Source organism: Drosophila simulans, chromosome 2L (assembly GCF_016746395.2).
Source record: "Drosophila simulans strain w501 chromosome 2L, Prin_Dsim_3.1, whole genome shotgun sequence".
Classification (NCBI taxonomy): domain Eukaryota; kingdom Metazoa; phylum Arthropoda; class Insecta; order Diptera; family Drosophilidae; genus Drosophila; species Drosophila simulans.
In genome coordinates, this window is record NC_052520.2 from 19259976 (window position 1) to 19281222 (window position 21247).

Here is a 21247-nt window from a genome sequence, read left to right on the forward strand (position 1 = left end):
CAAATGTAATTATAAAGGTGTAATAAATGATATTAACATATCCAATATAATATTGACTTTATTATAGCTCAACGCTTTATAATATAACATTGTGTGTTAGGTGGTGGTATGTTTTTGGTATTTTCGCCAAGTCGAATAAGGTTATATAGTATACTTTTCAGAGCACAAGGGTAAATATCATAAACAATTGCGCGGTCACACAGTTCGCAAACGGCCGCTTTAAGAATAAGTGTTCACTTGATGTGCGGATTAGTGAATAAAAGTGGCAAAGTAGTGCGCTTTTGACGGCGCGACGTCAACATGGCTAAGAAAATACCTTTTAACGTGGTGTTCGCCTCAGGTAAACAAAAATGCGGATATGTTATGAAACGAAAGCTACAGAAAGACTTTTAATATTTATACTTTTCTTATTTGCTTGCTTTATTTTGTGCGTTTTTTATGTTCTTAAGTGCGTTTTTAATTGCGACAGGATTTGGCTGAGAGCTAAACGTATTCCACCTCCGTTTCTTCCTTTGAAATCCGTTGCACTTGAGAAATCGATAAATCACGCATACGCCTAGTGCGCCAGGACGTTGGAATTTAAAATAGACTGGCGCTGCCTTTTTAATTGCAGCTAATCAGCTCACAACATTCAGACTTAAATATGGCCAGGATGCTAAATCAATTATCCAAAGTCTCGGCCAATTTACCACGTCCTAAAACCACCGCAACCACGATGACTGTAATATTTCATTATAATATTGTCAGACTGCCGGGTTGTCGACTCTTTTTGCGTCTGCATGTGCAATTTGAGTTGCGGCCAGAGATTTCAATTTGGCCAAATGCCAAGCTATTTATTTTCATGCTGACAAATTTCGGTTAGCCTCGGTGGCCTCAGCCTCATCCTCCCCAGTATCACTTACTGGGCCTGCTCCGCCTTCCTCTTGGACCGATACTTAAGCTTAGTTAGGAGCGATGACACCGGCGCGATAATGGTGAGTCCATAAACAATGCCGGTGATCAGCATCATGCCGGGAATAAAGTCAGTGTCCACATACTTGGTAAAGAATTTCGAGTAGTAGCCCAGGTAAATGGCGCCCATTCCCAGAGTAAAGGTGACCAAGCCAAATAGATTATGGCGGAAGCGAAGCTCCGATGGAGGCATCACTTTCAGGGCGAGCTTGGGCTGGAAGTAGTTGACGAAACCACCCACAATGCTGGCCGCGCAGAAAAATGAAGCAGCTCCGCCTGCAAAATGTCAGCTTTAATCGGTTTTCCTGAATTAACCTAATTATTTACTCACCCACTCGGCCGTGCCAGGTGTTGAAGTGCACCTCCTTGCTGGAAAATTTGCCCAGGGAGCCCAACAGCACCATGGAGCCACCCACAATCTGCAGGATGGCGTGGAAGCGCGACTTGTTTCGGTGCGACAGCCAACGGGTGAGCGGGTTCACTTTCGAATGTGACATCATGGCCTGGGCGATAAGGACGTGGAACTGTCGAGAGCAAGGAAAGCCTTTTAATTCAGCTCCAGTTCGATAAGATAACAAGTGACGTTGCATGTCCGTGTTATCCAGGTCGATCTAACACTATTGATTATGTGGCCAAGTGCTTATCGCTGTGTACTCACTCCAGTGCCAGTCATAAACATATGCATGGCGGTATCCTTGAACTCCAGACTGCGCGCCAGGATGAAAAAGAAGACGGCCACCAGAAAGATGAGCATGTGGTTGATGCTATTCAGCAGGCTGTGGATTTGCAGCCAGGCAGTGGCTTTCGTGTAACCCTCCGGCATTTCAAACGTCTCAATAATACTATCTGATTCAGTAACAGAACACAAACGGCTGAGCGACGACTAAACTAGCATGTTGCTCGACATCGCTTAAATATAGAAGAGAAGAGAGTGGAACCTGTAGATAGAGAACAACAAGTGAGATATGGTTGTACTTGTACAGCTGCGTTCGAATTAATAGGGATACTTGAGAATTTTTAACGTAACCCAAATGTTTTTGTTTATGCTCTTCATTTTATACGTTTTATGGCATATCAAACTGATAACCTGTTTCTGAATATTTATTAGATTTTAAGGTCTATTATTTTGGGCATGCTTTAATGCTAGCTTTCGTTTTGACCGCTGCTGTTAGCTTAGCAACCGAAAGAGAACGAAACATAGTCCGATATCGTTATCATGTGGAATAATTTAGCTGAGTGTGCAAAAAAGAGACTGATTAAGAGAATAATAGTCACCTGGGGCCACCAATACATAGGTTATAACCTCATGAAAGTAATGATGATTGGATCGTTTCGCTTGCCTTTCAGACGAGGATGTCAACTTTCCGGCTAGCGAGTTAAACAATCACGGCCCAACAGTTCACGGATGGCGAAGTGCTCCGAACGGCAGCCTCACCTCACATGACATCATCCTCCGATTCCAGCAGCCGGCCAAGATCTATCGCATCCAGCTCCTGGCACACCAGTATCTTATACGTAAGTTAATGTGCTGGGTTAATTGGAATTCGCTACGAGCATAATAAGTACCCAGAAATAATCCTTATCTGATCCCTAGTATGATCTATGCTATTATAAGAACCTATTAACTGACAGCTTGAGTTCTCCCTATAATATATTCTCTTTTCGTTCAGCTGAGAAAGTGGAACTCTGGCTCCACTACTCGCCCAAATCCCTGCCCAGCACTCCATCCTCGCAGTACTTCGACTTTTTGGGTTTTGTTGCCCTGGCGGATAATGCCAACACGAACTACAAGTCCCGGGAGCTGCAGAGCGTCACCGTGTGTCCACGCAGGGGCACTCATCTCAAGCTGCGTCTGATCGGCGTCCAAGGAAACGACTACAATGACACAGGACAGATTTCCCTACTAGCGGTAAATGTCCTGGGCGAGGATCTGGACGTGGGGCCAAATAATGGCAACGGAGAGGAGCACTTGTCCAACGAGGCCCCGCCGTTGGACACGGCCACCGGAGAACTGGCCCTGGCCTCCATCTGTGATGACCTGCTTTTCTCCATGTACGTGGAGGAGTCAATAGTGCAGACCATCCGAGAGTTGGAGCAGCGGAAAATTTTGGCCGTTAACTCCGAAAGATTCGAGTACGCCCGCAAACTGAAGCTATGCATGACAGCTTTAAGGACTGCCGGAGAACGTTTGGGGCGCTATGCTCTGGCCAAGAGGCAGGCTGTTCAGCAGGAGGACTTTACCACGGCCAGGCTACGCAAGGAGCAGATCGAGATGTACAGGGCGGCAGTACTTCGACAATTGCAGGTGCATCAGCTTCTGGAACCGCAGGGTGTGACCTTAAGCTCCAATGACCAAAGCTGCGAGATCTATGCGGGTGGGAAGCCCAGTCTGCCTTCGGCTCCTAGCCTGCAGGATGTGGCACAGGCGCTCGCGGAAGCCACCTTCAGTCCTAAGAGCATGACGAGTCTCAGCTTGGAGGACAAATCCTCGACCGATGGCTCCCAGCCTGGTAACGACAATACGGTGACAACTCCGGCGCCCGCTCCAGCACCGACTCCTGCGCCCACCTCTTTGCAGGCCACGCCCACTCCCACGCTGGGGGGCTGGCGGAAGTCTCACGACGAGCTGCCGCAGTCGCCACGTCTGCCCTCAAGGCACAGCTCACCAATGTCCAGCCGACAGGGATCGCTGCGCAGACGCAACAAGAGCGTTCCACGAAACTCCTATGAAGACTACGAGGAGCGGGCCATTCCCACGCTGCGACAGTGAGTACCGGGCGTAGAGAGGCGTAATCGTTGTCTCGGTGTCTAGTGAATACGTAAACAATTGTGGAATAGTAATTACTTCGTTTGTTTACTGGAAACAGCTGTCTATTACAGTGTTGCATGATAACCGGTACTCGTATTCTTAGTTTGAATGTTTGTCAACACTAGCGACCGTTAGAAACAACGCCCGTAAATTAATTTTTAAATTTAAAATTTAGCTCCCGCCTAGAATTTCAAAGAACGAAAATGAGAGTCTATTGCTTAATTATAAGTAAAGTAAAACCGTTTCATCTGCTTCTAAATACATAAAGAGGATTTAAAAAGGAAATTAGGGTTTTTTTTAGATGAATTTGAATGATAGGCTTTTGACAGAAAATTTGCTTTTGAAAAGTATTTAAAATTAGCTTTTCGATAATTTAAAAAGTTTTTATGTTTTTAATAACAATTTATAAACTTTTATAAAAGAAAAAAAGAGTTTAAATTCATATAATGAAATTGTAAAAATAGACACACAACCTTAAATTAGGCGTTATTCAAACACTTTTGAAAGTAATATGTTGTTAGATTTACCTTTAATTGTACTTACCTTTCTACTCCTATATGTATATTGTAACCGCATCCGTAAACGTTGCCATTCCGATACAACAAACACAAACCGCTCACAGTTCAAATACTAATGAATTTTTAAGGGAGTGCCAAGGCAACGCGCTACTGGAAGCGGATCCGAACCGTGGACGTTCGCGACTGAACGACCGCGAACGTCGCCAGGCAGCGCTTCCCATCCTGGTCTTCGGCAATGAGCTGGTGAGTCCCCCATTAAATCCAATAGTTAACATATTCTATACGTGTCCTACATATATTACCAGGTGGAGCAGTTCTATTCGCGTCAGTTTCAGGACCGCGAGGATGGCTTGATGCGTCTGCGTAACTTCCTAAAGGAGCACGACCTGCTGGAGCCGTCGAGCAACGAGCACGCTGCCAGTCCCAACAAAGTGGCCCGCAGCGCCGCCCTTTTGCTGCATCGCGCTGTAAGGGATGCCGTTTACTCCGTGTTTAGCCAAGCTACTGAGACGGTACGCATGCTGTTCCTAGAGTATGTGCCCGGTCGAGTTTCTCCCAACGAGGTGGCACGTTGCGTGGACCGCCTGCTGCCCGAATTGCTGGCCAAGTCCGGTGATCCATCTGCTCGATTGCACACTCTGGCCCAGCACACGATCCTCAGCATTGCCGCCTGTCCGGAGGTGGCGGAGCAGCACCTGGTTGCGCCGGCACTATCCCGAAGCGTTGGATCCGGAACCCACCAGCGACTGGCAATGAGTCGGCTGCAGATGCTGGAGCAGCTGGTGCACACTCAGGGCATCAGCACAGACAAGCATAGTGGACTCACCTGCAGGGCATTGTCCGAGTGCGGCTGCTCCGGCATCCATCATCCAGCGGAGCCTGTGCGAAAGGTGGCCGAGCGCATCCTGCTGCTCGTCTACAAGGTGAATCCGCGACTGGTGCGCAAGCAGTTGCCTCCGGATGACGACATCACGCGTCGTAACCTCTTGTACCGCCAACTCTTCACCGAATTCGACAAGTTGGATCTGGACCGCAAGCAAGAGCTGCTGGAGGCTAGCAAGTATGGCGGGGGTCACAGCTCGGGCGATGCGGCAACACCACCGGCGGACAAGGCGTCCACCAGCTCAGATGCCTCTCGTCTGATGAATAGCCGCAGTGGTCATAGCCTGGGCCCAATGGCCAGCTCCAGTAATGGATATGCCAGCTGCAATGGAAAGCAGCAGTACAATGAGCAGCTCAAGCGCTCCATGCTATCCGTGAGCAACTCGCGCAAGGGATCCGCTTCCAACTCGGAGTCCACTGAAGACAACACACCCAAAATGTGCGTAGCAAACTTCAATTCTTCAAGGATCCCCAATAATTTTAATACTCTTTTAGACGTTGCCTCTTTTGCGACTGGTCATGTGCCGGCAGTGACGCTACTCAGTTGGACCGACACTACTGGAAGGCGTGTCCTTTCCTCACCAAGTGCCCACAATGCAGTCAAGTGCTGGAGGTAGCTGCTCTGAACTACCACCTGACAAGTAGGTCTGCAATATAATACAGTAGGATAACTAATATTGTTAATATTCCCCAGCGGAATGCGATGCCAAGGAGAGCTACGTGGTCTGTGTCCGCTGCACTGAATCGGTGCACAAGCAGCTATATGAACTTCATCAGATGGAGGACTATTGTCGGGGTAGAAAATAGAAATTTAAATCGATTTTAGAGTCGCTATATCACTATTTCTCCTCTCCAGAACTGAAAACGGGTGCTGCTCGATGTCCCCTTTGTCATGACGATGTTCACCTGCCCCAAGACGGCGGCTGGAAATTGCATCTCCTCAGCGCCGGCGGCTGTCCCGGGAATATACGCAAGAGGAATCTCAAGAAGTCAAATTAGAAAGCGTACACTTAACCGATCTATTGGCCTAGCGAATTAGCGAATTTATTAGAGCAACTATTCTAGTCAGAGGATACCTACTCAAGGAAGCTAATTTCAGTCGCAGCAGCCGCACTCATTTAGTTAACAACTAAACCAATTCGTTTCTCACTCAGAGCACTTAAGTTAGTCACATTTTGTTAAGCCGATTAGTTAGATCTATTATGTGCATTCTTTTGTATTTTTTGTACGCAATGTGATTTGTTAAATGTGAATTTTTGAAACGTCCTTACAATAAATAAAGCCCATCCATACCGTTTTAAACATGAATTTTAGTGGTTTGAATGCATTACTCTAGTCCATAAATGGGTTACCTAGCTTGCATTAAATTTCCAATTTATATGCTTGGAGCGCATTCCTTAATAAATTTTTAATTGCTTTGCATATAAGGAATATGCAACACAATTGCACGATTGACCAACGGTAAATGGTTATGAGTGGGCAAATGCAGCCATTCGAATAGAAACAACTGCGCTCCATTGCATTAGGAAAATACAAATAAAAGTTTAATTCAAATTTACTAACATGTTCAACCTTTTAAACAATTCATCAACAATTTAACTACTAATTTAATATAATCATTTTTATGTACGTTACAAGAAAATCTAAAATTGATTTCTCTTGATTGCTATACAATAACTTTCGAAACAAATAATCGGATTGAATTAAATATTACGAGTGGCGGGACCACTATTTTTGCGCGCTGCGCTGTTTCAGCAGTGTTGCAAAACCTCCCCAGGGGAGCGCGTCAGTGTTGGTGGCTGTGCGTGTGCGAGCGTGAATGAAGAAAAAACAGCCGGCGGCAGCGGCGGCAACAGAAGCGGCAGAATTCAGTTTTCGCAATAAAAATAAACGCGAGCTATAGCTGGCTGAAAGTCGTGCCCAGAATTTTCACTTCCACATCGGTTAACGTTAGACTTCTGTCATCATGTTCTGACCATCCGGCTAAAAACGTCCAACGCGCGCTCAGGAGCTGCCTTTATCAAAGAACCCCCGCCTCCTCGGTGCTCTCCTTTTTGAAGACCGTCGCGTGTTTTTCCGCTTAGATTAAAAATACATAGTTGAAGCATCGAAAATGAGGCAACTATTCAGACGATTGATGAACCACCAGTATTTGACGCAGGACCAGATCAATGGGTTCGACAACTACAAGGTGGGCCAGAGGATTCACACACGCAAAGGAGCATCGTGGGCGGCTGTACCTTCCTTCAATAGGGGGTGACCTTCCCGATTGCCCGAAGCCAGAACCTAAACCAAAACCAGTTCTCTGCACACCGTACTTGTTTTCAATTAAAATTCTTTTTATAGAAAGCCACCAGGCCAAACAAAGCGAAATGCGAAAAAAAGAAAGCTATTGAAATAGTCGTTAAGCTGATGATGGTGATGAGTTTCCCCTCTTTAATCAGAAATTTTACTTGCAGTACAGTGCCATTGATACCTCACCGCTGAGTCAGTATGTGATGCATCCCTTTTGGGATTGGCTAGTTAAGGTGAGTGCTTCGCGGAATTGTATCACGCAAAAATCAATACTCATAAGGGGGCAACCCACCATGACAACCATCCACCCACTGCAGTTCTTTCCGCGCTGGTTTGCGCCCAACCTGATGACCTTTCTGGGCTTCCTGTTCAGCGCCATGAACCTGGTGCTGCTCTCCTACTACGACTGGAACTTTGAAGCCAGTTCCGGCGAGGAGGGCACCACCCCCATTCCGACGTGGGTCTGGCTCTGCACGGCCATCAACATCTTTTTGGCCTACACCCTGGACGGGATCGATGGCAAACAGGCCCGCCGCATTGGATTATCTGGTCCGCTGGGCGAGCTCTTTGATCACGGATTGGATTCATATACCGCCATGTTGATCCCGACGTGTCTGTACAGCATTTTTGGACGCAGCCGCGTGTATTCGGTGCGACCCATGAGGATGTACTACGTCTGCCTAACGGTCTACTTCAACTTCTTCATTTCGCACTGGGAGAAGTACAACACGGGCATCCTCTATCTGCCCTGGGGCTATGACCTCAGCATGTGGGGCAGCACCGCCATGTACCTGGTCACCTGGTGGATGGGCTTCGAGCGCTGGAAGTTCGAACTGCCGCTGGGATCCTACGGAACCCTGCCATTGGGCAATGTCATGGAGGCAGTGCTGCATGTCAGTGCTATGGCGAATCTTCCACTAGTCATCATTAACGTCTACAAGTATGAAATGCCAATCAATTTTGTGAGTCCCCCCCCTGTAACCTTGCTTCTATTTTTAGCTCTTATGCGCATCGCACAGGTCGCCTACTGTCCTTTTGGGAGGCCGTTCGACCCATGTGGCCCTTCATCACCTACTTCGTCATACTGCTCGCCTGGCCATATTTATCCCCGAACGACATCATGGAAAAGGATCCACGCGCTATTTTCATGCTTAGCGGCACAATCTTTTCCAACGTCAGCGTAAGTCCTTCACATTTATTGTAGAAATGGCATACAAGTGGAATTGTATTAGTTGATTTAGTTTACCCTTCGATTTGACCCATGTACGATAATTGTTTAGTTAATATTAATTTAGCACTGTAAAATATTAGGATAAGAGGCACTTTATGACTTGCTTAAAATGTAATCGGGCACAGAAACGCTTATCAAACTGTGTCGCGTGTGTGGCCTGAATCATACATAATCTAGATAAGGCAGGTGTGTCTACATCTTTCGCTGGCCCCTTGGCACGGAGTTAACTGCCAAACAGCCACAAACCACATTTAATGAGTCATTTGACTTGCCTGCCCCATATCGGCATTTCACGTTGATAAAACGAAAACGCACAGCGAAAGTCGTCCGGAATGCCACCCTTTTGTTGTGGTGGCCGCCGCTGTGCCAAGGACTTGGTGGATGAAAATCTGAACGAAGGTGGTCGCGACTCGCTGAAGGAGCCGATATACACCACGACCGCGGAGTATGAACGACCATTGTCCCTGAAGTTCTATGCCCGCCACGACTGGCCGTATTTTAATTGCACGCTCCAAGAGGGGCAGCGCATACGGGAGAAACTTGACCCGGTGTCACTGCAGAACGCACGTAAAATGATCAGCCTGGACAAGGGCGTGGACGAGGAGTACGAGATGAAGCACAAGACGCCGCAGCCCATGACTGTCAACCAGATATACGGATGGTACTCGGATAGAGCCCACCGCTATCTGAGGCGCGACCGCGGCACATTCGTCTTTCCTCACGAGAACGATCCCATGATTGAGCAAATTTTAAGGAACAAACTCAAACGCTCTTAAAGTTTCCATCGTGTTGCAAAGTTTAGTGCGTTTACAGTATAGATTCAGAAAATTTTGTTTTTGAATATGAACACTGTTCTGACGAAATTAAAAGTGACCAAATGACACTACTCCTTGCTTCTTTTATTGCAGTGTCGTTTGATTGTCTCACAGATGTCCGTGACGAGATGCGAGGCCTGGCATTGGCAGACGCCAATGTTTGTCCTTTCCTTCTTGACGAGCCTGTGGATGCCGCTGCTGGAGAGGCCCTTGCTGTACTTGCTTCTGATTGTGACCACGTTGAGCCACTGGCAATACGGGGCCAGCGTGGTAAACCAGATGTGCGAGCATTTCAACCGGGTCTGCTTCACGGTCCACAAGCGCGTGCCGCAGGAGGAGCTCCCCAAGAAGAAGACTCTGCTGGCAGAGGAAATCAGCCAGGCAGATAAACCACACGCGGAGGAGCCATTGAAGAAAGAGAAATAAGGCATCGGATTGCGTTATTTTGGATTAGTTGCGAGTTATTTTGCAAGTTTTTCTGTATATCAAGGAGGCTGTTTAGTTAAACAATTCTTGTGAGATTATGTATAATTTGTCTTAGTTAGAATATACCTAAAAAATTGACTTTATAGTAGTGCTACAATAACATTGGAGCCATTTCGGCACTTTTCCAATGACTATTCACGTAATGCTCTCTTCCAATGATAATTTTTAAACGCTACGGTTAAATCCCAACTTGACGTTATCTGCAATCCGTATTGTATCCAAACTTTAATGACCCCTTGCAGATCGATTGAATTTACGAGTAATCATGACAAGTGATCTAATCTGCTGCTAAGATATCCAATAAGTATTAGTTAGTAGGCTAAAGTAGCGGCCAGGAAAGTTCCGATCCGCAAACTCAACTCAACTCTGCAACTACAGAGCAGCTAACTACTTGTTCTAGCCCTTAGCTTTCCAACTTCAATGCTATGGTTACGCAAATTTATCCTTATAATTAAAAACGCTCGCTTCCGCTGACCTTGAATAGCAATCAATGTTTTATATTTGTCTAGACGTAATCGAATAATTATCTGCATGCTTAATTTATTTTGTTTCCATTGTACATTGTTTGAAGTGCTCCACAAACACGAATACACGAAACGAACTTTTCTAACTAAATAACCGCAAAGACCTCTAATTATTTAAACACATAAGCATATTCGTTACTTTTAAACTTAAACCGAACCCCAATGTCATTCAACTGTAATGTGACGTCGTCCATAGCGCCACTGCACGCTTTATTGTATGGAATCTATTCATGTACCCCCCAAGCGGGCTACCCCCGCCCCACTACACATTGTGTTAAAGACAAGACAGTATACAAATAAAACAAAGTATTTTGAAATTCTCACACCGCGTTCGTCACTTGATTTATGACCATATGCTGACCGCCTTTATCGTGACTTTAGATCGCCAAGTGGACTGTTTGCCTGCTTACAGATACATTTGTAGGCCGTGATGACAGCTGAAAGTTCCAAATCAGCTTAAAGGCTACAAAAACATTTGGGATGGGTAATTTATTCTGCATCTTAGTATATGATCACTGTGTCATTAGGAGTTAGCTTCAAGGATACGTAGGAGGCTTGGCCGAAGTTCATACAAGATATCTGTATCAAAGTAAGCATCCTTAAGATAGTTCATTGGTATCGTACTGATGGTCGAAGTTTGTAGATCATTTTTACGAGTACGTTATAAGTACATATGGATGTACATAGTGCTGCGCCTATGTTTGGCGAAGGCATAAATCAATTGAATAGAACCCTCATGATCGGCTTGATATCGTTTGCTCAGGTGACGGGTTCTGGGGATGCGTACGTGATGTGGTTGTTAGCCCAGTCAATGGGCGACCAAACGCTTCCTCATTAGCTAATTGGCGTGAAAATCAGCCACCAGCCCCACTGTGCCGGGCGATGGGAACCGCGGTGACAGGTCCACCTCCGCCCGGCCGCGCCCGCCTAGCGGCTGGCCAATATCAATAAGCCGATATGTGGACGGAGAAGGAGATGGCTACCAAGTCACGCCGTCGAAATGGGCACGGCCGAACAAAAAGAGACGATCAGAAAGTAAGTGGCATGAATAAAAGCAAAACCAGAACGAGAATCGAGCAGAGAGAGAAGAAAGCCGCAGTGGCAGAGGAGCTGCACTGGAAGAAAAAATTTATAATTGAAATGCGAGTATAAAATAACTGCAAGATGAAAGGGCAACTTTCAAAAGGTATTGACAATTTCATTTTGAAAACAATTCGTATCTCATTCAAAAAGTATTCGTAAAAGTAGGGCTTCAATGGAAATCATCGATTCAAGAATCTACACCCTATTTCGTTCAGTGCAGCGCCGACGGCAGCGCCAGAATATGAAAGTTGCGCCTGCGCCGACATGGAAAACTCTCCCACCGGACTGGGAATCAGTTGCGAGGCAGAAGCGCGCGAGTCAAGAACGCCGAGCGGAGCAAACTGAGATCTACTAAGTGAAGATGACCTGGAAGACTTTCACGCTTCTACCCCTGCTTTTGGCAGCAGGCCTAGCCAATCCCTTGAGCTCCACAACGGAGCCATCTACCCCACCAGCTCCCAATCCCGACGTGCCGCAGATCATCAAGGAGGAGCACTTCCCGGCCATGGCCCCGCCCCAGGCTCTGGAGTCCAGTGGATCCAGTGGGCAACCCATTATGCTGCAACCTCCTCTCGAATCGGTCAGCGCTGCTGAGGACGCACTGCGTCGCCGCACAATCACGTACGATCAGCGCCAGGAGGGGCAGTACAACATTCGCGCTGATCTGGAGAACTTCATGATCCTCCTGATCCCACCTGGACCGCAGGAGGGCATCAGCCTGCTGGAGCTGCTGGGTCGCGGAAACACCAAGGGCAGTGGACCGCTCAAGCGCAAACATCCCGCGAGGAGCAACTCACTGAAGTCCTTCTACCAGAAGAGTCATCTGCAGAAGTTGCAGCAGCAACAGAACCAGCGCCAATCCTCGCCAGCGGCGCATCTGCCGGAGTTCATTGAGGGTCGAACGCCCTATCACGTGGACATCTCAGCCAGCGATCCGGAGCAGGCTCAACGCCTGCAGCGCCAGCAGGTGGACGTACTGCCTCCGCAACTGATACCCATGCCGCAGCTAATTAAGCCCTTCCACTTGGAGGCGGAACCGGAGTTGATTCAGGCTCTGCCCCCCGTGTCCGCCAGCAGCAGCGCCGGCTCTAATCTCCTCGAGAGCTTCAACCATCCCGGATCGCAGTACTTCCGCAGCTCCCGATCCCTGAGAGGCGATAGCTATTTGGATACCAATCGCCTGACCGGCGGCGACTATGCCAGCCCGCGCTCCATTAGTGCGCCCATTTACCGCAGCGATCTTGGCAGAGGAGCCAATGGCCTTTACCCCCCTATCGACGCACCCACCTACTTCGCGGACCAATCGCGCTCCTGGCAACTGGACGAGGAACCCACTCGGGCACAAGCGGTGGAGCCGGAGATCGTAAGCTTCGATCTGCTGGCCGACGACGACCTGGCCGAGTCGCGAACCCTCCTCCGGGACGGACTGGCGCGCTGCGCTCGCGGAGAACGGCGTGATAGCTACGGCGAATGTCGCCAGATCGAGGGCTACTAAGCGGAGGAGTGAGAACGCCAGACTGCCAGCCTAAATGTTAGTTTCATACATTGCACACTCTAGAATTAAGCCGACGAAATTGTCTTATTAATAAATACGAAAACATAATCGACACTGAGATTAAACTGCTCGTTAGCAAATATGGGATTTGATTTATAAGCGGCTAACATTAAGCACCATTACATGGCTAATAACTTTTTGTTAATAGTTAGCCTCACATTGCAAATCACCTTCCATGTAGATGCTCCAACAGCGGAAGTGGGCACTGGATCTAACGGTTCGAGCTCGGTTTTAATGATGCGCTGAAGGATGAGGCTAGAGTCTAGATAGCCTTCCTGGGTCCACAAAACGGCAATTACTGTCCAGAGCCAAAGGCCAGGTGCTCCATAGTTTGCGATGTGCGCAAGATTTATGTGCGAAACCAGTTTGCAGGTGGCTGCCAGCCCCTTCCTGTGTCCAAGTCATTGAACCCGCGCCCAGAACTGCACCCAGACTAGATAACTGGAAGAGTCAACAGATCTAGCTGTGTCTATTGCAGGCGGGGCAATTAGTACTGCCATGAAGATTTTAAACTTCTTTTTGGCTCAAATCGAGGTTATTGGGTTAACTTTTTTCGGAATCATGCTTACAGAGATTGGGTTACTAAACAAATTTAAATTGGCGCAAGATGCGTAAAAATAACTTTAAAGATGTTTCTTCTTGGGTAATGGGTAATGGGTGGGATGAGGAGCCGGAGAGGATCGACCACAAGGCAGATAGCTTCTCTCGAATGGAACGGACTTCGAACGCGGCTGCTGGGAAGCATTAGAAATGCGCCGAGCTAAAGGTTCCCACAGCAACCTGGAAATGCGGAAGTCTTTGGGCTGATTGGAGGCGGCCATTGAACTGTGTCCAGAAATCGGGTTTTCTTGGTCTTCCAGTCTCCAGTTGTGGTCCAGGTGGGCTCGCCTTCACTGCGGCCGAGAACCTGGAATCATTCAACGCACGCCATTGGAGCACATCGGTCCTGCGGTCTTTTCGCTTGGGCAACATCATGTGCAAGTTCACCAACCGGCTGTTTGTCTTCGCCCTGCTGCTTGTGGCACTTGGAAGAATTCTGGCCCAGCCCGTTGGTGGCAAGATTAGGCCGGGGAATTCGAGGAACGTGATCAGCGACTTGCTGGACGTCTTATACGACGACTATTCCGAGAATGGTTTCCAGCGCGAGGACATTCTGTACGACCAGCGGCAAAAGGGTGGGGAGAACTACCAGTTCAAAGTGGATGGGGTCGTCATCGGAATGGCGCCTCAAATGAGCTCCAGCTTGCTCTACTCCATGGCGGAGTCCTACTTGAGTGAGTACTACGGTAATAGAATCGAATTGCCGACATGATCCCATTTCCACGCCAGGTGAAATGATGTTGCGCCAATCTACACCAGATCCAGATTCAACTCAGATGTACGAGAGGGATCCTGAGACCGACACAGACTCTGGTTCCACCGAAGGCGTTACTAAGATTCCTGAGCAAGCCCAGATTGATTTGGAAAGCAGACAACATCAAATTGTAGCTTCTCTAACTGGCAGCCGGTTAGTACAACACTAATATGTTATTCTGCGTAGAAACTAATTAAAAGTTGGTTTTTGCTCAGATCTCCAACTCAACTGCTCCAGTTACTTAAGATGCTTAAAAGTTCTAAGGCCTAAAATGATATGACAAAAAATTAGTTCTAAGTTATTGGAAATAAATCAACTCCGTTGATACCCTTAGTTGTGTTCCACTGAACAATATTTAAAATGTTAGTTATCAATTTACAGATTAATACAACTTGGTATTTTAAGATGTATAAATAATTACGATGTTTTTTTTTTTTTAACTCTGCATATCTATATAAATAATCTCTGCGTGATCATTTTTAACATTTTCTTGGAATCGAAGAGAAAACTCAGTGTGGAGAAGAATCCTCGAAGGCGGTGCTAATTTGGAAGCAAGATTTGAAATTCAATAGTGGATAGTGGACGGAGTTCAAAACATCTTGAAAAACCCCCAATTGTCCCAGTTCAGATTGACCGTTTTATTGTCTCCCAATTCTTATAGTTGCGAAGAAAATTACGAACGCAGAGGCATCATTTTGTTTTCGATGTTATAACTTGCACCTAGATTATCCAGTTTAATAAAACAAACCGGTCTTTAGATTAGGATTTTCAAATTTCCGTTTTGCAAATAATAAACGGACGTATTTATGTGTGGACGACCTAATGCGTAAAAATATCGATAATGCGGCGGTATTTTACGTAAAGCAAAATGTGAATGTAAAAATACTGAAAGTAGTGAGTTCGATAGAGCCACGTAAAAATACTCTCGTTATCGATAACCGAAGTATTATTAATCTTTGCCAAAGACCAGCTTTGGCATTACAATACAATTTTTGGGGATAGATTAACTAGTGCAGCCCAGCAGGCAGCACAGTGATTTGCAACATTTTGAGCCTCACCCATTCAAGAACCTTCGAGCAACTAGTTCGCCTGGTATATAAACCTGCTCTCGCCCAGCTGCACTTGTATACACAATCGAACGGCCGAACAAAAACGACGCAGTAGTCGAGAGCTCCAAATTAATAGAATCCGTCACATAAATTCGCCGCAGCAAGTTAAACGAGAATAAACGCGTCAGCATCGATATATATTAAAACGTCTGCTGAAACTACAGAATACGTTGCGAAAATGCCGGAGAAGCTGTTGAAAATCACCTACCAGGGCGCTGGACCCCAGAAGAAGATAAATGCATACCTGCGGATGCCCTCCCAGAATTACACCATATTGCGTCGCGAAATCGAGCTGTATCTTTTCCAGGAGCGCCAGTTGCCCAAATGCGACGTAAGGACTTTCTGGATCGGTGAGTTTCACAATGAAATTGCCGCAGAGTGTAGGTTTGCTATACATACAAACAGTTATTCGCTGTTTGCAATTGCAATCGAGTCGAGTATCAAAGATTGCAACAAATGTGCATATATATGTACATTCGTTTTCATACATAACTGCATCCGACCGAGCAGTGCTGACCATTTAGCTTTTAAGTCTCGTTTGTTTTTGTTATTGCAAAACTAGACAAATTTATTGCGTAGTTCGCCCAACACAGCAGGGATTCACCTGAATAGTATTCCTGCTCTATGCTTATCATTGGCAGAATTGTGTTGACACATCAACTGATAAATTTGTATATGGAGTTTTATAGTACAAACGTGGTCAACATATTAGATGCACTATTCCATAAATTGCACAAATACAAAAAAGTTTTGATTATACATATTTCTGACTTCTCAAATTATATATATTTTAAATACAACTAACGAACTTTTTAATTTGTAAAGTATATGTACACTTATTTACATTTACATAGATCAAATTTGTTTTGCTGGTACAACCGCAGCTGTAGCTAATTCGTCTAACTTAAGCCCTCAGTGATTCACCTTTGATAACAAAACTTCACTGACTCATAATTGATTTTATTTTCCTGTGCATTTTCAAACTTTTGCAGACGCTGATCAAGATGAAATCGAAATAGTCAACCAAAATGACTATGAGATTTTCCTGGCCAAGTGCGAGAGCAATATGCACGTTCAGGTGGCTCCACTGGCGCCCATAGAGGAGCCAAAGGCCACCAAGCAAGAGGGTTCTTCGGCCGACGCTGAAGCTCCTTCTGTCGACGATCCGAGCAATTTTACCATCCACGATTCCGTTCAATGCGATGGCTGCGGTTTGGCTCCCTTGATTGGGTTCCGCTACAAGTGCGTCCAGTGTAGCAACTTTGATCTTTGCCAGAAATGCGAGTCGGCTCACAAGCATCCTGAGCACTTGATGCTGCGCATGCCGACCAAAAATGGACCCGGTATGGTCGATGCCTGGTTCACAGGTCCAGGATTGGGACGCCGCTGTGGCCGCCGCTCCAGGGGACATTGCCCGTTTCAGGAGGCGAGCCAACCAGCTCCTGCTGCCGAACCAGCCAGGGATAGTCGCCGTGAACGGCGTCACGCCCGCCGCCATGCCGGAGTCTTGTCTCAGTTCGTCGAGATGATGACCAACTTGCCGCTGAACACAACTACGGCCACGGCACCAGCTGAACCGCAGAAACCGAAGGCTGCAGAACAAACTGAAAGTCCTCCACAAGCTGAGCCCACTGTTACCGCTGAAAAGGCAACTGAATCCGAGGCCAAACCAACTGAGCCAATGAAGGTTAACACTGATCAAAGTGTCCCTTCAACCGAAGATCCAGTGACGACTCCACGTTCTACTGAGCCAACTACTCCAGTGATTAATCTGGATAACCTTTCCCAGATTGTGCCACCCGAGTACATGCGTGCTGGCATCGAAATTCTTAATAACTTCAGCGAAATGTTTTCCAAGATGATCGATACCACTGAGGTGGGTGATTCGGGAATATTTGCGCCCTCAACGACTCCCAGTGCCGAGAACAAGAAACCAGAAGAGCAGAGTCAATCCAGTGGCCAGTCGGCGGCATCTTCGGCCAGCCAGTCAGCAGTTCCCTCTGCCGCTCCATCGGCTAATCAGTCTAATGTGCCATCTGCTAACCAGTCGGCCACTCCATCAATTTCTGGTTCGATCTCTGATGCTCAGCTTGAGACAGAGCCTCTGAATCCTAAACCATTGGAAACCACTACCGAGACAGAGCAGGATAGACGCCGTTCCGACAGCTTGGATCCAGAGTGGCAGCTTATTGACAATGCTTACTCTGCAAACAATAGTAACTTGATCAATCTGGACACAACCAATCCCACTGCTGCTCCTCAGCAGCCGGTGCGTGATTTTGGTCAGCTGGGCGAACTACTGCGTCAGCACATGAATGAGGAGGCTCGCGTGGAGCAGGCTTCGGCCAACACCCAGACTGCTCAAGTTGATACGGTGAGTACATCGACCTCGACCACATCGGTGACCACCAATAGCGTCGGCACCTCCCCAGCAGCTCCCGACGACAAGCGCACGGTCCCCGTCTACCACACTGGTAAGTGCCGAATTCAATCACTTATCGCTTTGTATTAATTATGTCTCCTAATTAGATGAACGCATCAATCAATCGATCCATGCCATGATGGCCATGGGTTTCAGCAACGAGGGCGCCTGGCTAACCCAGCTCCTGGAGTCGGTCCAGGGCAATATCCCAGCTGCCTTGGACGTAATGCACGTCTCGCAGACCCGCAACTAAATATTCATATTCTATATCGATGTATCTGTTATGTATCTTCAATATCTATAGAACCCAATGAAGAAGGGATTTTACTTTTTCGTATCAGTTTACTACGTAGCTTAGTTTTTCTGTGGTGCTAGATTTATCTCGTATCCAAAATAAATGTGAAAATAGATTTATTTTATGTTTTAAATAATCAACAAAATGTTATCGTATATATGTATCTGTGAAATTGCAATAAATGCGCAAAGTAAAATGATTTAAAATGACTAATTTTTATACCTGATATGGTTTACTTAAGTAGAGTTCGATTGACAGACAACAAAAGCCTTCTCCACTTATATAATGTGTTTATACGTATAGTATAAATCGATTGTGGACTTTCAGATCCGCAAAGCACTCGAATTATTTTTGAGTGATACAAAAATCCACAATACTGTGTTTCGGAATTCGATTCGGAAACGGCCTGTAGCATTGCTGTTCCAGTCTGAACTACTCGCTTGTTGAAAGGCCTCAAAGATCTTCTCTAGCTTCTGCTGCATCTGATCCAATGAAATAATCTGTCGCCAAGCCGGCAACATCTCGCACAAATCTCCGGAATTCGTAATTTGCTGTCGTAATGGTGGCAATGAATGTGAAAAATTTGAAGAGCTTCTGGTGGTGTGCCTTCCACTGTCGTCGACCGAATCCCGTGTTATATCCGAACATTTGAGATACCATCAGAGCGAGGAATCCGGATAATCCGAAAAATCGATGAAGCATTTTCAAGGCGAAACCACCGTTGATGAAATACAGCGGAAGACCGCTCAGAACGCTGCCCAGCAGAAGAGCACAGCCGATTATACCTGATGGGGGAAGATGGAGGCATAAATTATCATTATATTTGGGAAAAGAACGGACGAGAACCCACCGTAAAAAGCATGGTTGCTCTTAAAGTGGCGAACGGTGGCATTGGGGTCTTCCCGTTTGCGCTCCAGCTTCTGCCAGGTCTTGATTCCGATTCCGCCGACTCCGACCAGGAATGCCAACAGACCCAGGACGGCGTGCAGGCGGTTGAGGTTCAATGGACCCAGCGAGGACTCCATATATGCGCTATTCCGGACCAGCAGTGCCTCGCCCATGAAAAACACAAACTGTGGTGAAATAGAAGATAGGTGGAACAATGATTTAGGACGGGTAGAAGTTTTAGGAGATAGTAAACAGGTTTATGTTTAGGTCTTCGGGGTACAGAAAACTCATTAGAGAAATATATATCCTTGAAACCATTAGATTATTTGTTACCCGTGACCTCAAACTTTCACTTTTTCATACATACACATATTTTTAAACAATTTAATACCCGAAATCACAATACTTACGCCGATTGTGCAGTAGAAGGCATGTCCAGCGGTGTGAACCAATTTGAGCACCAGGCACTTGTAAACAATGGCTGCGGTGATCCCCGCCAGAAGCACATGTGAGATCAGTGTGCAGAAGCCAAAGTAGAGGCCTCCATAGGAACCTTGCACTTCGACAGTTGTCATTATGCTGAGGATGTCTTAGCTCTGCGAAAATCACTTATCTGCTACGTGAGATGCGCACGTAGAACCGATAAGACGAATCCAAGTAGTTGGGCACCACAAACCGAAACCGAAGATCGCGACCGCTCGTGGCGGTTGTTAGAACGCTTTTGAGGGTCTGACGGCATGGAACAGCTGGAAAAAGCCATCGAAAGCTCCGCCGGCGTGATCCGAAAAATCACACTTTCAAAGCCAGTGGAGCGCGGCGTTCGCAAAAAGTGACTCAGCGGATCGCCCCGTTCATGTGTTTTTCACCTTGGGGCGGGAAAGGCGGCAGCGGCCACAGGTGGCAGCGATTGGCATTGCTCTCCAGCTGGACGAAACGCGATTATCGGTATTTTTGGAGCAATCTAAAACCGGATTGGATAATTGCCGGGGGTTAATCATGGTGAATACACCATGAGTGATTCCCAAAAACAGAGTCAAGGGTGTTGGCATTTTTAATTTAAGATCAAAGTAAGTAATAACAAAACAAACCGAATGTTGAATAATCTCTCGATTTCAAATTCTGCGCTTAGAATATATTTAGGTAGACTGAACTACGTTAAATTATGCTGTTTAGGTCCACCCTAACAGTTCACTTCTATGATCGATGTTGTGAAATTGCTAACAAAAGCAAATGCGCGACGAATAGACAGGAAAAGGAGAAGCAAATAGAAAGATAAGAAGCGAGCAATGTGATCGGGAATATCCCACAATAACACTTGACTACAACGCATTTGTACCAATACAAAATAAATGGTTTAATACATTTTCTTATCCGACTACAAAAATAATATCTATGTATGAGTTTGATTTATATTATTTTATATTAATTGGTAATTTTGTGAGGTAGCGTTATGAGATCTGAAGGAAATGACTAGGAAAGTAGAAGTAGCTCTACAAATGTATATCTTTGCGTTATCTTAGACTATTTAATAGACTGAAGACATAGACATAATACCGATAACCTTATAGATAGTTCCGTGGATTCATTTGTATTTTTATTTACTTCGGCGATTAACTAAAGAGATAGACATAATCGCGACATATGTCCGTGTATCCCTACTATCTCATATTTATGTAGAGATGCCAGTTTTTCGGCTCTCCAAACTCAAAATATACCGACTAGGAATTTGGAATAATAAAACATTTTGTTCAGCTTTGCGCACTTTAAATATTATTACGTATGCAGTTCACAAAAAAAGGGTTCAAGATTCAATTATTCTTGCCTACATATATGTGTGTATTAGCTTTACATAGCTTAGAAAATTTTCTTGAAAAATATTTTAATATTCAGATAGTAACTATGAGCGTCTCTTGCAGGCAGTATACTTTCTGGGTAAAAGCAAAGGAAGATTACTTGTTACAAATAAATTAATTGCAGTTGTAGAACGAACTCACTTCAGTAAAAATACATCACAAAAATTTAATTAATCC

General features: G+C 46.0%; 8 protein-coding genes and 1 long non-coding RNA gene across 13 annotated transcripts; 7 read left to right on the forward strand and 2 right to left on the reverse strand.

Moving 5' to 3' along the window:
* Window positions 1-176: 176 nt before the first annotated feature.
* Window positions 177-6468, forward strand: LOC6732832 (centrosomal protein of 104 kDa). 2 transcript variants are annotated; one of them, XM_016180398.2, is made up of 8 exons: window positions 177-340; window positions 2299-2466; window positions 2622-3717; window positions 4383-4521; window positions 4584-5599; window positions 5656-5801; window positions 5855-5956; window positions 6017-6468. In XM_016180398.2, exons 1-8 carry the CDS (start codon window positions 301-303, stop codon window positions 6157-6159), a joined length of 2850 nt encoding a protein of 949 aa, XP_016025557.1. In that variant the 5' UTR covers window positions 177-300; the 3' UTR covers window positions 6160-6468. The 2 variants fall into 2 exon arrangements, with proteins under 2 accessions (XP_016025557.1, XP_016025556.1); XM_016180397.2 differs by having other exon boundaries at window positions 4407-4521.
* Window positions 807-3946, reverse strand: LOC6732833. Of its 3 annotated transcripts, none has more exons than XM_016178064.3 (4): window positions 3797-3946; window positions 1610-1889; window positions 1283-1475; window positions 807-1227 (listed from the first exon to the last, which is right to left on the reverse strand). In XM_016178064.3, the coding sequence occupies exons 2-4, from the start codon at window positions 1772-1774 to the stop codon at window positions 899-901; spliced, it is 687 nt and encodes a 228-aa protein (XP_016025559.1). In that variant the 5' UTR covers window positions 1775-1889; window positions 3797-3946; the 3' UTR covers window positions 807-898. The 3 variants fall into 3 exon arrangements, with proteins under 3 accessions (XP_016025559.1, XP_016025558.1, XP_039154275.1); XM_016178063.2 differs by lacking the exon at window positions 3797-3946 and adding an exon at window positions 3618-3753; XM_039298341.2 differs by lacking the exon at window positions 3797-3946 and adding an exon at window positions 2227-2244.
* A 456-nt stretch (window positions 6469-6924) lies between the features above and the next one.
* On the forward strand, window positions 6925-10828 carry LOC6732835 (ethanolaminephosphotransferase 1). The gene is made up of 5 exons (XM_016180399.3): window positions 6925-7351; window positions 7620-7688; window positions 7773-8395; window positions 8455-8635; window positions 9595-10828. The coding sequence occupies exons 1-5, from the start codon at window positions 7274-7276 to the stop codon at window positions 9925-9927; spliced, it is 1284 nt and encodes a 427-aa protein (XP_016025560.1). The 5' UTR covers window positions 6925-7273; the 3' UTR covers window positions 9928-10828.
* LOC27206770 lies at window positions 8878-9572 on the forward strand. The gene has a single exon (XM_016182584.3). The coding sequence runs from the start codon at window positions 9019-9021 to the stop codon at window positions 9460-9462; it is 444 nt and encodes a 147-aa protein (XP_016025561.1). The 5' UTR covers window positions 8878-9018; the 3' UTR covers window positions 9463-9572.
* Window positions 10829-11858: 1030 nt separating the features above from the next.
* On the forward strand, window positions 11859-13197 carry LOC6732836. The gene has a single exon (XM_002079913.4). It carries the CDS (start codon window positions 11956-11958, stop codon window positions 13087-13089), a length of 1134 nt encoding a protein of 377 aa, XP_002079949.2. The 5' UTR covers window positions 11859-11955; the 3' UTR covers window positions 13090-13197.
* Window positions 13198-14056: 859 nt separating this feature from the next.
* Window positions 14057-14864, forward strand: LOC6732837. Of its 2 annotated transcripts, XM_002079914.4 has the most exons (3): window positions 14057-14423; window positions 14479-14656; window positions 14719-14864. In XM_002079914.4, the coding sequence occupies exons 1-3, from the start codon at window positions 14123-14125 to the stop codon at window positions 14771-14773; spliced, it is 534 nt and encodes a 177-aa protein (XP_002079950.1). In that variant the 5' UTR covers window positions 14057-14122; the 3' UTR covers window positions 14774-14864. The 2 variants fall into 2 exon arrangements, with proteins under 2 accessions (XP_002079950.1, XP_039154285.1); XM_039298351.2 differs by having other exon boundaries at window positions 14509-14864.
* A 561-nt stretch (window positions 14865-15425) lies between these two features.
* LOC6732838 (protein ref(2)P) lies at window positions 15426-18528 on the forward strand. Its single transcript, XM_002079915.4, has 3 exons — window positions 15426-15962; window positions 16605-18086; window positions 18142-18528. The coding sequence occupies exons 1-3, from the start codon at window positions 15791-15793 to the stop codon at window positions 18285-18287; spliced, it is 1800 nt and encodes a 599-aa protein (XP_002079951.2). The 5' UTR covers window positions 15426-15790; the 3' UTR covers window positions 18288-18528.
* Window positions 18429-19973, reverse strand: LOC6732839. The gene is made up of 3 exons (XM_002079916.4): window positions 19628-19973; window positions 19180-19402; window positions 18429-19114 (listed from the first exon to the last, which is right to left on the reverse strand). The coding sequence occupies exons 1-3, from the start codon at window positions 19790-19792 to the stop codon at window positions 18783-18785; spliced, it is 720 nt and encodes a 239-aa protein (XP_002079952.1). The 5' UTR covers window positions 19793-19973; the 3' UTR covers window positions 18429-18782.
* A 197-nt stretch (window positions 19974-20170) lies between these two features.
* Window positions 20171-20604, forward strand: LOC120285785. Its single transcript, XR_005545067.2, has 2 exons — window positions 20171-20284; window positions 20347-20604. It is a non-coding gene; the product is annotated as an uncharacterized LOC120285785 (long non-coding RNA).
* The last annotated feature ends 643 nt before the right edge of the window (window positions 20605-21247 follow it).